General features: G+C 41.3%; 1 protein-coding gene across 1 annotated transcript; it reads left to right on the forward strand.

The window, feature by feature from the left end:
- Positions 1-268: 268 nt before the first annotated feature.
- Positions 269-17,944, forward strand: TTF2 (transcription termination factor, RNA polymerase II; the record flags this gene model as incomplete). The annotated part of the gene is made up of 19 exons (XM_009704983.1): positions 269-355; positions 1,096-1,162; positions 1,630-2,601; positions 3,488-3,614; positions 4,811-5,002; positions 5,220-5,377; positions 6,418-6,499; positions 6,808-6,921; positions 7,812-7,962; positions 8,645-8,750; positions 9,791-9,981; positions 10,857-11,010; positions 11,791-11,882; positions 12,652-12,734; positions 13,214-13,353; positions 14,149-14,319; positions 14,924-14,982; positions 16,107-16,260; positions 17,858-17,944. Coding segments are annotated over 19 exons (3,187 nt in total), but the record flags the coding sequence as incomplete, so codon positions are not given.
- Positions 17,945-18,143: the final 199 nt, after the last annotated feature.

The following is an 18,143-nucleotide window of genomic DNA, read 5'->3' on the forward strand; positions in this document are numbered from 1 at the left end:
TGCAGCTTCGTCCTCCCGGCGCCGTAGGTGCAGGGCAGAGGGGCGGGAGGGTCTCTGCTGAGCGTCTGGGGGACACACACACACGCACACACGACTGTTTTGAGGGAAGTTCAGTGCTGTGTCAGCAGTCGTAAACTTATTTTCTCGGTCACGTAGTCTTTGAGAAGATTCTCCAAGTGTTTTGTCCCAAGTAATTGTTTTTGTCGTTGCTGTTCCCTGGGCAGGTTGTCTTGTCTTCATTCTTCCTCTTTTCCTTTCTTCTTTTCAGTATTCCTGCTTCTCACTGCTTGATCCATGAGGGATGCATGGTGGAGCTGCAAGTCCTGGTTCAGCAACAGGACAGAGATGAATACCAGTAAGTTCCTCAAAGTGGAAACAAAGGTTTGTTGTACAGGTTTGAACGTTTGGAATTGTTTGATGGCAGCTGACTTGCAGTTTCCTTCTGGAATTGAAAAGGCTTATCTAGCTTTGAGGCCTTCACTTAGCACATTTCAAAATGTTTGTTATTTTTCTTAGCAATTCTATTCAATGGTATAAACCTAAGCAATCAGATAATGTTTGTTTTTAACAGAATTGAACGTGGCTGTGTGGTTGGGTTCATCCAAGACTCATGGTGGTTGCATTGAATTCACCAGTTTTAATTCTGATCAAGTTCTTGCAGCAGTCCTGGTTGGCTGCCAGTTTAAAAAGAAAAAAAAATCACATCCAGAACTTTTCTATTCCTTAGGTGCTTTAAAGATGAGGTGGCTTGCACAGTGTAACTAAAAGAATAGCTGTTTCTTTACACCTTGAAATCACAGGATGCTTCTGAGGCTCTGAACATAGACAATATTTTTGCCTGAGCAGTTACTTTTTTATTGCTAAAATTAAAAAACAAACAACCCAGAACTCTAGGAATCTTTATCCAGAGATCCATGCTTTTGTAGAAAGCTTTGTTGCCAACGTTCATGGCAGTTTGCTATGCAGAAGTCTGGATGTAAAGTGCAGATCAAGAGAACTTGTCTGTGATGTTTTTGGTGCAAAGTACTTTTTAAAGAATGCTTAAAGTTCCTTTACTGGCTCTTGCAGTTAAAATCTTATTTTATTCTTTGGTAGGTTGTTTTACCGATGCCTTAAAAGTAAGTTGAATGGGAAGAAATGGTGTGGAAGCGTCCCATGGCAGGTATGAATGTTTCATTTGTATTATAGTATCAGCTTATTCCAGCATGACTTTTCATTTTGTATACTGTAATCAACTCTGAGACTACATAGTGGGAGAGTTTGTATTTTCTAGCTGAAAAGCATATCAGTCTGCTGTCTTCCAGATGAGATTTCTCTTACTCGTAAATTATGTGAAGTAATCACTGTTCTGCAGTGTTAAAAGAAACTTGGGTTTCATCTCTGGCTGTCCTCCTGTCTTGACGGTGATGCTGTTGGGACTTGATCCCAAAACCCATGAGAATGGCAAAAAAAGCAGAAAAAGAGCAGTTTTGTTTTCCCTGTAAAATGTTTATCCTGATCCTGTTAAAATGATAGCAAAGATGATGTTTGCAGAGAATGAAGTCTTGCTTGAGATGATCGGGTTGTGTGTATAGTTAGCAGGCTTTAATAATTTGTACGTTAGCATGTACTCACTTGTATATATTGCAGGATCCAAAAGCTACCAAAGTATCAAAAGCCTTAGAATCCCAGCCCAGCGCAGCACCTCTCTTCAATCCCAGTGGCCAAAGAAATCCATTCAAAGTGATAGACAAGAATTGTGAACCATCATCCTGGGAACGAATTAAGCAAGGAAACAGAGAGGAAGATAAAGCAAAAGGAGTAAAAGCAGAGAAAGAGAGCGTGCTGGTGTCACATAAAGAAAAGAAATCAATCTGTGATTCCTCTGTAGAGAAAGGACCTCTAGAAGGGCTGAAAATTCAAAAGAAGCAGTCCACAGGAAATGGGAGTGATCCAGAACTTAAGACCACAGTTTCTGAACCTAAACTTGGTCTTTCTGAGACTTGGAAAGGGAAAAACACCCTTTGGGAGGATAAGAAATATGGTGGCAGTGGCAGGGAATCCAAGAAGTCTTCCCAGAGTGTGGAGAAAGAGCCAGGTGGGAGATCAAAGCTCTTTCCACTAAGTGTTGGAAAGCAAAGTACAAGTGCCAAGTCTCCAGAGGAGGAGCAGATTGGAGAGAAAAGTTTAAGCAGCTGTGGGGATAAGGAAACCAGAGAGAAAGAATACATTGGTCACAAGAACAGAGAAATTAAACCGATGTCTAAAGAAGATGTGACTTCCCCAGCAGTACTGCAGTCGGCATTGCAACCTGCTGCCCTGAAGGAAGGAGCAGAGGCACTGCTGCCCAAGACAGAAATCAGGCCAGGGCTGGAACAGCCTGCTGCTGAAGTCTCTGGCAGTGACTGTGGTGAAGTAGGATTTGTTTATTCCTCATCAGTTAAAAGTAAACCTGAGAAATTGGTTGAGGGTTTGCAGTCAAGAGAGATTCCTTCAGGAAAATCAGGAAAGAGTATGCAGGGGACATCTTTGCCAGGAGCTGCAGCTTCACATCACGTGGAAGGACCCCAGGACTCTAAAGCTCTTCACAACCATCTTGTAGTCCAGCTGAAGCAGAAGAAGGTCATTTATTGCACCTATTATTCCTTTTTTTTTTGGTGCTGTGTTCAGGGTGACTTCCCTTACTTGTGACAGGCATCAGAATATGGTATCTCCTCACAGCAGAAACCCAAAATATTTGGATGGTTTAGGGCGATGGGGCAAGGGAGGGAATTCAGCCTAGACACAAGCTAGTTGTTTTAAGCCACATGAGACAATTATGCCTAAGGTAATACAACCTTCTGCATTTGTGGGTGCTCAGTTTTGACCTGCCTGAGGTTATGTCTGTTTTTTACCCAGAAAGTAATTTGCACAAGATGGAACATTGCACAGCCAGCTTAACCTTTTTAAATAACCTGACTGCTTCTGGTGGTCTCTCTTGGCCTTGCGGAGTGAAAGTGATCTAGCCTTGAAAGCTCACATTAACATGAAATAAACTACCAGTCTGTTTGCTTTTTTTAGTAACTGACAATAACTACGTTCCATGGCTTTTATTATAAAAACAGCTGTTTGCTTAGAGCTCAGAACAGAACCTCAAATAAACAGTCAGAACTATTGTTCCTGCTAGTACAGAAAGAAATTTGCAAGTAGGTTGAACATTGGGTGTTTTGAGAGATGTTAGGATTGTCCAAGTCACTTGACTACCTCTTCATCCTGTTTCATAAAAAGGGGGAGGCACTGTGTCCATCCATCTCTTCTAAAGTATGCTAATGGTTAGTTTATTTTCTGCTAATAGACTATTTAATCATACTGAATGGCACTTAAATGCTTTTGGAGATTGTACAGCAGTATCAAAATACAAATTGCTATGGTATAAAATTAATGTTTTTAAACTTCTGATCTGATTGTTCTCTGTTGGCAGAGAGCTTGGTAAGCACACTCAGGTTTTGGATTCTTTTTTGTTTTGCAGAGTACATTGGCTACAGTGAACATTCAGCTGCTGCCAGATAAAGGGGAACGGTTATTAAAGCAAGTGCAGGATTTGGAAGCTGCACTCAGTGCTCTTAACATTTCAACAGCAGATACTACTGGAAAAGGTAGGGCTAATTTTTTTTGCCCCAGAACTTTGCAAAACAGTTTGTCTTACTATAGTTTTAATATCGAGGAAACATAGCAGAAACTTACCTATGGCATGTGGCCTATATAAAGTTTGTCTGCTGAGATTCACTAAGATGAAAAGTGCTGGTTGCAAAGTGTGTGTCTGGGAAAGGACGAGTGGAACAACTCAAACATTTCCTCTGAAGTGTGGTGGCTTCCCAAGAGAGTTTCTTCCCATGGTTAGGACCCAGGGCTAGTTCTATTTCCAGCTTTGGCTACATGATTGAGGCAGGTGTCTCTCTGAGAACTTGCCAGTGAAGTGTTAACTTTCTCTTTGTTGCAGTATGGAACCATGCTACTTATGCGTGTCTTGGCTGCTGTGTCTGAATTTCAGTTTCCAGATACAAGATAAGGAGCTTCCAGTGTGCCATTCCTGTAAAGTGATTTCCTAATTCTATTAACTAGTATTAATCACCTGTGGAAGAGAGGCATTTTGTTGTTACCTGTACGATCACCTCAGCAGGAGAGTTACTTTGCGATACTAATATCAATTGTGTTGATAAAAAGTTGTACGATCACCTCAGCAGGAGAGTTATTTTGTGATACTAATATCAATTGTGTTGATAAAAAGATCCAGTTTCACAACTCTGGAAACAAGATTTCTAGCAAGGAAGCAGTAACTCACAGGCCACCACACAACAAGCAGTCTCTCAGTGTCTTATACCATATCTGTTTTTAAGCAAGACAGACCTTTCTAGGAAGGAGAGAAAAGCTCAGGAGTTCTTGGCCCATTCATTCTTGGATGTTTTGATAGTTTTTGTGACCAAAACATTGACAAGAAAGATGTCTTTAAAAGGAATAAATCTTCTCGGAACAGTGTGCAGAACTGACCTCGTGTTGGCACTGATCTGGTCACAGTTGCAAAGTTCACTGTGTTGGCATAAAGCACAGATTGAAGCTTGAGCTGAACTGCATTGCCTGTCACGTAGGAGCAGGCTAAGAGTATGCATATTGGTAGTTGCAGTGGCTCAGGTGATTTGGTAACCTGCTACTCTGCTGTTAAATCCGTGTGACCACTTAGTAATATTTTGCAAGCGGACTAAGGGGCAAAATGAAGGGCCTTCTCTGGACTGTACTGCAAGGCTGTGAGGTCCATTGCATGACCTTTTCAATCTGCGATTCCTGTCTTCTTAAGGGGAGGATAGCACAAGCAGTGGCTGCTGTGAGGAATCTTTGCCTAACCCATTTGGCAGACCAGGTGGTACAAAGTTGATAACGCCACCAGTGTTCCAGGATGCTACAGCAAGGACCTCTTCAGGCTCACACAGTCACCCCTCTGCTGCTGCTACTTTGGGTTCCAGTGAATATTATGGCCACAGTTTTGGAAGTAAGTACGGAAAGACTTTTTTTCATTAAAGAGAACACTGGTGATGACTATTTCTGAAATAATCCTGCAACTTGTGGATATTTGTGAGAGTACTAAACCTTTTTTTAACTGTGAGCTGCATTCTGCCCCCCAGGCATCTGTAGCCTGAGATGAAAGATCTGCTTGGGAAAGTTAGCTTTGTAAACACGTCTCATGCATGATAACTACATCTTTCCAGTGAACTCTGGTGTGAAGAATTTATACGGAGGAAGAATGACTGAAGACCGAATCAGGGCTGTACACAGTGCCACAAGTGAGGCTATCAGTCATCTTCACAAATCTCTAGAATCCTGTCCGACAGAGCAGACAGCAGCTGAAGATCCCTCTGGATTGAAGGTGAGTTGGCAAGGATAGAGGATGTCATGCTGATGAATGAAGTGTAGGGTGACACCCTAGAGCATCCTGTCCTTTCACACTTTGAAGTACTTTGCAGTTTTCATTGTGCTGGAAGGAGAAGCTTTAATTACTTTCCATCCGTGAGGGTTGCTTCAGATTGCCAGTGCTGATGTTCTACCCTCTTGCTGTGATGTCTTCTGAATGTTTAGTGCTTGAATGAAGTCGCAGTGCCTCAGACAAAGCAACCAACCCACAGCCATTTGTTTGTACATGACTGGCAGAACAGAGGCAAGTCTCTAGTGAGGAGCAGACTGAGAACCTTCTTAGCGTTCTTTTTTCCCAGTTAGGTCTCCCAGTGAGCTATAAGAAATAAGTCTTTTAAAGTGTTGCAGATGATTGAGTTCATGCAACATAATGGACTCCAGAGTAGTCCGTTCTGATCTGCCAAAGAGCAGCTCTTTATCCATCAGGTGGTGCAGAACGCGTAGTTGACGTTATGTGCAAGGTATTGGAAGGCACATGCCTCTACAAGATAGTGTGTTGATGTATATATGTTGTGTCACTTGTCAGATCCTCTTGGGACCTTTTCAGTGCTGGGGAAGGCCATTTAATGTCTCATGATGATAGTATGTAGTCCCTCTTCATGTCTGTTAAGAGTCTGTAGGGGTCTTAGACTTGATGAGAAAAGGGGAAGTGTTCTCAATCCCACTCCTTGACAGTGGTGCATGTTGTGAGCAAGGTAGGCTTGGGTGGATTTTTCACCTGAATGAGCCGCCTTTACATGCTCTCGGAGTACTGTCAGGTGGTAAGTTGGTTTGTACATAAAGCATTAACAAGACTGATCTATGGTACTGCTGACCTCCTGTCTGCAGGAGTTGCTTATTTTGGGTATCCCTGTCCATGTGGGAAAAGAACAGGTAGGCAAACTCCTTTTAGTAAGATTATAGTAGGGCAATTCAATGGAATAATTAGGTACAGGAAGCAGAAGTGTCTGAACTTTGCAAGGTGTTTCCTTCAAACTCTCTGTCTCGCCCTCTCAGGTTCCACTGCTGCTGCACCAAAAACAGGCGCTTGCGTGGCTACTCTGGAGAGAGAGTCAGAGGCCATGTGGAGGAATTCTGGGTAAGCAAGAGAACAGGAAAGTGGTTTTGGGGGGTCAGATTTATGGCAGCAACAGTTTGGCACATAACTTTCTGAGACCAATAACTAGTTACTTTGTAGGCATGTTGAAGGGGCTTGTTTTTCTGTACCCTTTGAGCAATTACAACTACTAACCCATTACTAAATAATGCCCTGCGAATGTCATTTGTGTGTTTTTATTTCCCGGGTTCCCCAGGGCAATTTCTGTTGCGGTATTTACCTTGGTGTAGATCTGAGCTAGGAGGGCTCATTTCTGCAGGTCATCACAACTTCTGTGTGTCTTTTTCCAGCGGATGATATGGGCTTGGGGAAGACTCTAACAATGATAGCTCTCATTCTGGCCCAGAAGCAGCTGAAGACAGAGAAAAGAAAGGAGAAGTTAGAAATATGGCTATCCAAAAATGGTACAGAATTGTTTCCGTCATACAGTATGTAAATTTGTGATGCAGTGCCATTTGAAGTGCCTAAAGCATTATAGGTTAATGACTTGTAAAACAACAGACTATCTGTGCTCACTTTCCTTCTGTAGGAATATTCTGTTCAGCTTAATGTTTACTGCACTCCCTTGCAAAGCCTTTCTATTGATCAGTGTAGTTTGTTCTTCCATTAGATGTGTAGGGTTTCCCAACTCATTACTTAATATTGTTTTGAGATTTATTTTTTTATTGATTAGTTTCCCGAACCAGTTAAAGCCAGCATATGCTGTTTTGAAAAAAGTTTTATGTTTTTTTCACCATATGTAAACACATGCATAGTTTTCATAGTATAAGGACTTAAATTAGTTACTACGTGCCTCCCTGTGACTGATAATTTTTTTTCTTCCTTTCCCTGTGTCCACAACCTGTTACTGTCTCCATCCTCATGGAACTGGTTGGACTACTTTTTCCTGTCTTGCCAAGTTTACTGACTGTGTGTTTGTTTTTCCTGTGTGGTTCAAAATGGTAACATTTTGGTCTTCTAGAACAGGAAAGAAAAATTTATTTGGTACTGTATTCTCAGGAGAGATCAGGGTTAATTCCTGAATTCTATCCTTTCAGCTTATCCAAAGAAAGCGCACAGGTGTATAGCATAACTCTGAGTGGAAAGGAAGTGATGCATTAGTGTTTTAAGTGGAGTTTTTTTCCACACAGAACTAACAGTCCCCAAGAATGCAATGTAGAGATGTCTGCTTCACAAACTGTGCTCACAAGAAAAGTAGACCAATCTTTTTAATTGTTGTGAATTTCCAAAACTTTGGTCTTTATTGTAGTCTAATGTGAAGACATTGAAATCTGTCTGCAATATTTCCCTGCAGATTCCACTGTTATCCCTTCCCACAGCACTTTAATCATTTGTCCTGCATCCTTGATCCATCACTGGAAGAAAGAGATTGACAGACGTGTGGGCTGTGGCAAACTGAGGGTCTATTTGTACCATGGACCAAACAGAGATAAACATGCAGAGGTGTAAGTGCTAAACCATAAACATGACCAAGAGAAGTAAAACAGTACTTGGCAAGAGATTGTGTATATCAGAGTTGAAATTCAGCAGCTGTAGCATGATTGAAGAACCTGAGGTATGGAAATGTGGAAGATCCAGAAGGTCAGGCTGATGTCTGCTGACAAGGTGTATATAGCAAAACCTTTATGGCCTGTACCCATGTTGATTGGTTCTGGTGCAGGCTATTGCTGTTCCTGATAACAAAAAAAAGTGTGTATTCTCTAAAATGTCTCTTGCTTGCAGAGATCGTCAGTGGCAATTTAGTCCATGCTTGTGCTTTGTGGTTTTATTTTTTTTTTATCAGCTGTATATATAGATTGGAAAACTTTCTACACCACTTTAGGCCATGCTGAGCAGTATTTTTAGGTGCCAGATTCGAAGTAGGGTTCATCTCACGTGGTGTGTGTTCTGTACCACTGGCTTTTACTGTCGTCTTGAGCTTGCTGTGTCTACGTCTAGTATCCATAAAATGGGGACAATGTGTTCCTTCCTGTTTGACTGTGTTGAAGCTCAGTTTTCTATAAAACTCTGCATTTCAGCTCTTATAGAACTGTGGTGTTCTTAAACCTTCAACATGCATTTTGTCTGTCTTGCAAAACGAATTCCTCATTTGTCCTTGCTCCTGATGACTACTTTCCCTTTATGCAGGCTCTCTGAATATGATGTTGTTGTCACAACCTACAGCCTTCTCTCCAAGGAGGTTCCCACAAGCAAAGAGGAGGGGGAAGTCCCTGCTGAGGACCATGATGTAGGGGTGAGAAGGAATATTGTTGATAAAAGATTGCCATAATGTTTTGTTCTGAGGTGTTTCAAGCCATTATTGTTTCAAGTAGCACCTTATGTATGCTACAGTGAGCAGCAGGTTGAATATTTTTTTTCCGTAAGTCCCCTGTTGAGTTTGCACAATAAAAATAAAGTGATGAGAGGAAGTGCTGTGAAGTGCAGAAAGACAATGGGGAAAAACATTCACAAGAAATCTGTTCTGTAGTAATATAGGATACGCTACATTGAACGCAGTTGAAATGTCTTAAGTAATTTTAAGAGCGCAATGGTGAATCTCATACTCCTCCTTTTGAGGTGAGACTGTGAAGGAACACTAGAATCTCCTGTTTGGTGTTCTTTGCTGCTTGAAGCACTAGCATCACTTTAAACTACCAGAAACCTGTCACACTCAGGCTCTGGGACAGTCTGAACTGAAACTGAGGCACCTAACATGCTGCACTCTAGAAAAAACAGCAGTCTATTTGCTAGACTATGAAAACAATGAAGTGATTGCTGAATGCTAGCTGAACTTGGCTACACAGTATAGAGGAAGTACCTTGCTGATGGATATTGTTGTCTCCTACTTCTGTGTACAGATCTAGATGTAGCTCTTCAAGCAAACAGGCCTTTGAATTTCCTGAAACTTCCAGGTGGCATCTATAAAACTATAGAGAGATCAGAATAATTGTATGTGGTCCTTGGTCCCAGCCTAGCAAAATTTTACTGATATGGAATGCTTCTTGGGAAGAAAGAGGCAATAAAATGTTAAAAGCAAGAAAACCAGCAAAAGATTATAAATTGTTATTAGGCACAGACAAAACACGTTATATTATTTGGCTTATAAACTTTTATGATAGCTTTGAAGAGTTTGTTTTCTTGAGAGCATCTCTTACATGACAGTAGGAGCTCTGATTATTGCCAACTAAAATCGGGAAAAGGCTTCTTGCTGGAAAAACATGTTTGCTTGTGGCTCTTTAGAGAGCCTAGCAAGGTTATTGCTCTGGGTTATAAATAGTCTACTTTTTCTTTCAGAGTGGGTCATCTCCCTGTTCCCCTCTGCTCAGGGTAGCTTGGGCTCGAATTATATTGGATGAAGCTCACAATATTAAAAACCCGAAGGTTCAAACTTCTATAGCTGTGTGCAAACTGAGAGCCAGTGCCAGATGGGCTGTCACGGGGACGCCGATACAGAACAACCTACTGGACATGTACTCTCTCCTGAGGTGAGCTAGCTGCATGTGAACACATGGACAGGGTTCCAATTCCAGTAGTTCTTCACTGATGAAGTACTGAAGTTGTTTCTGAGTTTGAGAGGTTTCTAAGATATATGGGGTAGTGAGATTAGTTATATTAACACTTCAGGCACTGGATTGCAAAGGCTGTGGCTGAGGGATTGCCAAGGCCGAGTGTGTGTCTACTGTTGTGTGTAGCTATCCTGCTTCCACAGAGGACAAAGGGGAAATTACTTCAGATCTCCTATGTCTCCAAGATGAATATCCACAAAACCAATTTTAAGGAACAGAAGTTTTGTGTGACAATCCTTGTTCCTACCAGGGCGGCCTGGGAGGACCTTATTAAAGAGTGTTGTGCTACAAGGGCATTGAAGGAAAAGGTGAAAACTTTGGCTTTCTCTAAGCAAATGGTAAACAGGTTAAACTCTGTGCTCCTCATTGCTGAGGCGGGAAAGATTATGAACGGTGTTGGAGAACCAGAGGGAATTTGCATTTGAAATTAATTTTGAATAATTGAAATTAATTTTCAAGTAAGAGGTATGAGATTTTGAAATAACAAATGAATATGCTTTTTGGCAAGTGCCTCTGTATCTTGATGTCCTTCGTTTGCTGGTGATGCTTGAGACATAAGCTAAGAGGAAGCGATGGGTACGGAATCAGAAAGATGTTTTCACAGTGTTAGTGATGGTAAGACTTTTGAGCAAACAAGTTATTGACGCCGTTACAATGGAAGTGTTTTACTGCTTGTAGCAGTTACGGCATTTGGAAATGGTTTGCTTTGGATAGCAAGGAATTTGGTTCTGGTCACTCAAGAGTAACTGAAGAACTCTTCCCTTGGTATGAAGTCTCCTTTCTTCCTGTCGTAGGTTTCTACGTTGCTCTCCTTTTGATGAATACAAAGTGTGGAAGTACCAGGTAGATAACAATACAAAGAAGGGAGGAGAGAGACTAAGCCTCTTAACCAGGAGCCTCTTATTACGGAGAACTAAGGACCAGCTGGATTCAGCTGGCAAGCCCTTGGTAAGAACTTCACCCTCCACAACCAGATGATCATTCCGTTGTTTTCCTTGCAGCAGCCAGTTAGTTATTTACATGCATAAATTGTTAATGGGTGGGTTTTCCTGTCTACTGCGGTCTCTTTAGCAAAAGGAGTAAAGCCTGTGGGAAGCTTTGATTGTTTATCCAGAAAGCAGAAATATACAGAATAATTACAACCTTTTAGTTATAAATCACATGCAGACAAGAATACGTCAAGTAATAGCAAGTAGATGTCTGCTTAGTGGAAAGTTAGCCTAGGTCTCTGAACAAGTCTAGATCTCAGAGTCAAAGCTGCTGCATGTCAAATGGATCTGGTGCTGCTGGGGCATTGGCTTTCTGCATTACTCTTTACAAATAGCCTGTTAAACTGTGTATGAGGTCATTGGTGTGTCTGTAAGCTTTTAAAAGGTGTAGTTTTGGTGTACTGTCTGATTCTGAATGGGGAACTGAGAAGCTACTTTTACAATGCAATAAATTAATCCCTCCATGGTAGTTATGCATCAGTCCATACTTGGTTGCTCATGCCTTTTGTTATTGGATGATTTGGAATAAAGATTTTTATCTTGAGTGTTAACCAGGCTACTTGGAGTTCTGTGAGTATCTATATTGTGTCATAGTTGCATTAATACAAATAACTTCAATGAATAAACAGCTATCTTCTGATACTTAGAATACTGTGTTAAATCTTGGAACACTGGTGTTTGTGCTGCTGTATAAGGTTTTTGCACTATATACATCTGATCCTGTGTATATTTATTTCAGGTATCTCTGCCCCAGCGTAGCACGCAGTTGCATCAGTTAAAACTTTCAGCAGAGGAGCAGTCTGTATACAACGTGCTCTTTGCAAGATCCAGGTATGAATGTGGGTAGAGATAGGGTATTTTGTGGTTTTGTTTCTCACTGGTATGAAAAATATGAAAGAGAAATCCACTTTAGATGAGAAGAGCTTTTGGACAAATTCCTGTTATATTTTTCCTTTTCTGACTATCTGTCAATCATGTTTGAAAATACATTGCTTGTTCTGGTAATAGTTGAAGCTGATTCATTTATTTTCTTCCAGATGTTCATGCCTTGTATGAGCTTTGTGTTCTAGCCTTACACTTATCTCATTGATTTCAAGACTCCGAAGACTTTGAATTGGAGCAGTTCTTCTTAAATGAACATCTGCCAGCACCTGTAAAGAAGAGAATTTATCTTCATTGCCCTGTGATATTTATACAATTGGAAATTATGCTGGCCTCTCCAGATGGCTGTAATGCAAGCCAGTGTCAGTTTGTGTTCTCCCAGGGTCTCTATCAACAGTGTTGCTGTAAAGAGTCTTCCTTCCTTTTAAATATACATTTAAAGATGTCCTTTTGTTATGAAGACTGTTGGGCTCTGGCTTCTATTATACTCAAAGTATTCCAATAAGCAGACTTGCTTCCTTTTATGTTTTCCAAAATGGATCTTGGTTTTGATCATACTCAAGTTAAACAAAACTGGGGTTTTTTGTGATCATTTTGTGACTAAATGATTAATGAAACCTTCCTTACCTTAATACGTCATCAGCTTACTTGTTAAGCTCAGGTCGCTCTTGCCTTTTTTCCTGCTGTAAATCCCACAGTCTTTGTCTTGTTTTTCCAGGTCAACACTACAATCCTACCTAAAGAGACAGGAGCTGAAAAATGAAGGCAGAGAGTATGCCGGTGGTAACCCATTTGAGAAAGGTTTGAGCACACCCTCCCCTGAAAACATTTGCAGAAGTGATTCTTAAGTGTACAATTAAGGAGAGGGAACAGACCTGGCCACATGGGGTCAGGACTTAGAAATTCTTTGGAAAATGCTCCCCTGATGTTACGAAGAACCCTACCATAGTATTCCAAAAGTCTGTTCTCACTGTTGTGGCTCTGGGCAAATCTCTTAACCTCCCTGTGTCTAAGATTCCCTTCTGAAATAAAGGGCTTATTGCTCAGAGAAGAGGTGTCAGTGTTAGTATAAGGTATGTGGTACTCTGATTTATGGTGTTGTCTTATTTTTTGGGTTGTTTTTGTTTCACATGGAATGTGATGAGTTCCTATGTTAAATCAGGTATTTTTTTGCCTGTTGGTTCTTGTCTTTTATTGATGAAACTCTTGCTAGAGGTGGCTGGGCAGTGCTTGGAAATGCTTCCAAGAGCTCTTGATGTTTTGTCTTCCCTCTTTGGCAGCTGCACAGGAGTTTGGGGTCAGTCAAAAGGAATGTCTAGCAGGCTCCCAAAGTGCCTCCCAAGTCTCAAGTACTGTCCATGTCTTGTCCATGCTGTTGAGGCTCCGTCAGTGCTGCTGTCATCTCTCCTTACTGAAAGTGGTAATTGCGTTGTATTGTAACGGCGTGGGGTTTTCTGTGGGGATTTTTTTTAAAGTGTTTGTGTAAGTTAACAGACTTTGTTACACTCTTGCATCTCTTAGCTAGGGTTGTATGAACTGAGCCATTTCTAGGCCTGTGTGTTTTATAGCTTGAGAGGTTTTAGATGGGCGTACTTCCTACTGAAGAGTTCCCCAGCATGAACCTATGTGGGCAGCTGTGTCTCTGGAAATACCTTTATTCAGATTTAAAAAACCCAAAACCCCACAGAATTTTAAAGGCAAGAAAGAAATCTTGATCTTAACCTAGTGTAGAGAAGTGCACAAGTCCACGAATGTAGCCTGTTTTAAAGTCTTGTGCGTTGGAGAGCTCTTTAAGTGCCTTGGCTGAAGTTGCCTTGCATGAAGTAGAAGAATCTTTCAGAAGTTCTTTGCTCTGTCATATAAAGCAGCTGTAGAATAAGTCCAGATACTAAGGGAACAGGCAGGGATTTATCTTCTAACATCTTTAATCCTGCAATTGTTAAATACTATGGGAGGAGGAATCTGAGGAGACTGGACCATAGAAAATGGCTGAGCTCACATGCTTTCCTTACAGTGCCCCTTCTTGGGGCAGAATAAGGAGCCAAAGGGATGGTTGGACTGTCTCAGTAGTGTTTCTTAATCGTTCTGTTTTCATATTGCATAGCTTCCTTCAAACCCACTGTCCTCAGCAGACATCGTGCAGACAGTGGATCAGTACTGAATATGATCTCAGGCTTGACTGCGATCCCTTATTATATTGCTTTCTTTCCCGCAGGCTCTGGACCAAGTTAACTTGAACAGTGAAGGCCTTTCCCTCTCTATTGAGGAACAACTTAGTGCTTTGACCCTGTCTGAGCTCCACACTCCTGATTCCAAGTCAACAGTCTACCTCAATGGCACAGCTTTTAAAACAGATATCTTTGAAATCACCAGGGAGAGCACCAAGGTATTCTGGCTGTGGCTTTCTTATCTTCCTTGGGAAGCTTGGATTTCAGCACTTTGCCTTTTAAATTGTTAATGAATTGTCACACCTTGGTAATTGCAGATCAGGCTAAGTTGGCAATTTAGATGAAATCAGGTGAGCAGACTGATAGTCTGCTGAGCCCCTTCTGGGAAGGCTCCAATTTATCAGGTGTTGATGACTACTTCTAATAAAGCTGTGAGAATCTGACTGTGCTGAAAAACTGTCAGTGAAAATCTTGAGCACCGGATTCACCGAAGTTTAGAAAAGTGTGTGTGTGAGAGCATGGTGCTTGTGAAGAGCTAGAAAAAAATGGGATGGCAGCAAGAGGAGAGGTGGCAATAACTTTGCTTTTCACAGGAAGGTTGGAATCTATAAAAGATGCTTGTATGATTTGATATTTTTTTTAACCCTGTTTTCCATGGTGGGAGTGTTCTTACCTAGTGACTATTAAAATATCTTGAAAGTCTGAGCATGGAATAAATTCCAGTTGAAGAGTTATTTTGATCTCTTCCTATTTTAATGAAGAATAGGCAAGCATGAGCTGAGTTCTGAGAGCAAGCAGACTAACTTTTTTTTTCCCCTGCAGATAGCTCACCTATTGACTGAACTGAAAACTATTCAGAGTCACTCGGAGTCTCAGAAAAGGTTAGTAAGCGTGTCCTTTTCTGTAGTCATAGTGATTGAGAGAAGCATGTCTCTTGACAGCAGCAGAAATAATTTAAAATAATGGAATACAAAACTCCTTGTATGGTAAAATGGTGGCAGTACTGCAGTAGTTGAAAGTGGATTTTGAAAAAAAAATCTAAGACAAAAGAAAGTAGTTTAAGATGTAGGTAAGTGTAAACATAAGGGAACATGTGAGGAATCTCAGGCCTTGAGGCCCAGGAGGGCTCTTCTCCTGGGAGAAACAGAATTGAGAATAGTTTGGTTGTGCTCAGAAATATTTGCCCTCAGCTCTGCAACCCACCCCACCACCCAAGAAAAGTGAAGGAATAAAGTAATGATTAAAACTGAACCTATTTGAGATAAGTCCTCTGATCAGTGCATTCCTTTAAGTGTTGCTGAAGTCCTGCACCTCTCACTGTGCAAGTTCTGTCTGTCTTTGCTCTGCACCAGACTGCAGTGTTACAGGGTTTTCTGCTTGTTTTTGTTAAACAATGTGGAATGCACTTAGAGGTGTGTGGCTGCAAAGTAGTTATAGCTGTGTTGTTATGTTGCGGGTGGGTTGGAATGGGAAGTCTTGTTCTTGGACAACTCCAGAGTTGGGCACCATATGTAGAAAGCTTTTTTCCAAAGTCTGTTCCAAAAAGCATTCCCACCATAAGAATGGGAACACTAGCATAACTTTTGTTCCCTACCAAAAAGCTATTGAGCAAATTATTGCCTCCCAAACTGTTTAATCCAAAAAGTGTGGGAAGTGAGAGGCCCAGGGGAATCCAAGTTTGGTGTTGCTATTGATTCATGTTGCAGAAAAAGCTCAGAATTGTGACTCAAAATTGTGATTGGTAGGTAGCAATGTAAAATCCAAAAATAGAGGTGAAAGTTATAGACTTAATTGGTCTGAAGTTTAATGGGTATAGCCTTCTGTAGCAGGTTCTACCACTACACCTACAGGTGAATCTGTTTCTGAATTGGGAAGGGACTTGGCCCCAGTTTGCAGTGGGGAAGAGTGCCTGAATCATTGTCTCCTCTGGGGTGAGACACCGCAATAACCAAACTGTTACAGTAAACGCAGAACTTGTTCTAAATTCCCTTTTCTTTTTCTCCAGTGTTGTTGTCTCTCAGTGGACAAGTATGTTGAAAGTTGTGGCTGTGCATCTCCAGCGACTAGGGCTGAAGTATGCAACAGTGGATGGCTCTGTCAATCCTAAACAGAGAATGGATGTGGTAGAAGAGTTCAATAACAATCCCAAAGGGCCTCAGGTATGCAGTCAGGGCAGGGAAACAGTTACTAGCGTTGCTATGAGCAGCTGTGATAGCTGATTTCATGATTCCATTTACTGGTACCACTTTCATTTGGACCTCTAGGTGTCAAGATCAGCAGGGAAAGTGGTAGCTATAAAAACAAATGTACATCTTATAATGGGCAGGAGCAGCTGCTAAAAAGCTCTTTTTGATGTCAACCTTCTGTACTGAGATCATGTAACTCCAAAGCTAGTTCAAAGGTTGTCCAAATCTTCGATGTGTTCGAAGATGTTTTTACCACAGAGTAAGGTGGAAGATGTGGGGCCAATTAGCTCTACTCAGGGCAGGTTGGTTGTTTCCAGCTCATGCCTCTGCATTGGCACATGTTTCTTTCTGTATATCACCTGCTTGCCAAGGAGCCTGTAAGACTTTATTGCTGTTTTCCAACACATCAGATACTTTTTACCAGAGTAATCTTCTTGAGAAGAGAGGATAGCAGCTGAATCTGTGAATGAGGCTAAAATTAACGAGAGCATATCTCACTCTGGTATAAAGATAGGAAGATTAGAATTGGGGTGGCAGGAATCATAGTTTTGCACACATCCAAAATAAGGTGACCTCATTTAACTTCTTTCACTTTTGAGTTGTTGGGCTTTGGGGAAGGGGATGTGTGTTTAAATACTAATGAAATACAGTGTGTTGGCTCCTCTTGAAAATAGCTTCTAGTCTGAAATTCTGGCCAAGGGCAGGAAGCTTGCAAGGTGACTAAAGATGTCTGAATCCAAATTAATTGTTAATAGTGATTACACTTTCATCTGGACACTGACATTCCTGTGATGGAGGCAGGACAGGCTGTTGTCTCTGAGGGTGGATCTGTGACCGGAAGGGGAGAATGCGATGCATTAGCTTGTTTTCTTTGCTGGATTTGTTGAACAAGCTGCTATCTAGAAAATAGGTGTTTCTCCTTGTAGCTTTGAACTTAAAGGAAGATTTCTGCCAGCTATATGAATAGCTGACCCCTTAAACAAGATCAGGGTTTTAAGGTACCATACCATGAAATTGAGTAATAAATACATATAGCAAGTGTCTCTGTCCTTAATTGAGTTCTTTTCCTGCTGTACAAGAAATCTTCTCTAAATTAACCATCTGTTACATCCTCGTTCCTCCTTAGCTACTCATCTTTTTCTAAGTCCTAGGTTACGTGGACACAAAGTGAAAGGAGTAGCAGGCCATTTCTGTCCAGATGCCTGTGTTCAAGTAATTATTGTTAATTCAGAGTTGGTGTTGATTGGTCCCATTGTTGGCAACAGGCTGTCATCAGAGAGGCTGGGCATTTGAGTGGGACATGTAGAGAGTCTTTTCTCTAGTCTGTAAAAATGTATCAGGGTAATCTAGATGGAATGGTAGGCTGGCCTCTCTGAGCCATAACTTCCATGTCTGGGCTTCTGTGCCTCATCAAGTAACATCTGGCAAGCTCCCAAATACATAATAAATATACACATGTAATATAAATATGATAAACAGATCCTTTGGTTCAAATTAATATGTGGAGTATACGAAGCATTAATTCTCAGGGAACAGGCTCCTTAACTTAACTCTCTTTTGGCCTTTGAAGGTAATGTTGATCTCCTTGCTGGCTGGAGGCGTTGGCCTGAACTTGACTGGAGGAAACCACCTCTTTCTCCTTGACATGCACTGGTAAAGAGAAATAAAAGTTCCATCTCAGAGGATATATGTAGGGCATGCTGCTTGCTTTCTTACCACATGTATTGTGATGTCTGAAACAACTGGATTAGGAGGGAAGTACGAGTAAAGGCTAGTAATTAGTTGTGGAAAAGTGTTTTTACTACAGCCTTCTTCCAAGACGCTCTGATTCACCCTCAGTAAGTTTGCAGACAACA

The sequence above is a fragment of the Cariama cristata genome, unplaced genomic scaffold (genome assembly GCF_000690535.1).
Source record: "Cariama cristata isolate BGI_N322 unplaced genomic scaffold, ASM69053v1 scaffold4370, whole genome shotgun sequence".
Lineage (NCBI taxonomy): Eukaryota > Metazoa > Chordata > Aves > Cariamiformes > Cariamidae > Cariama > Cariama cristata.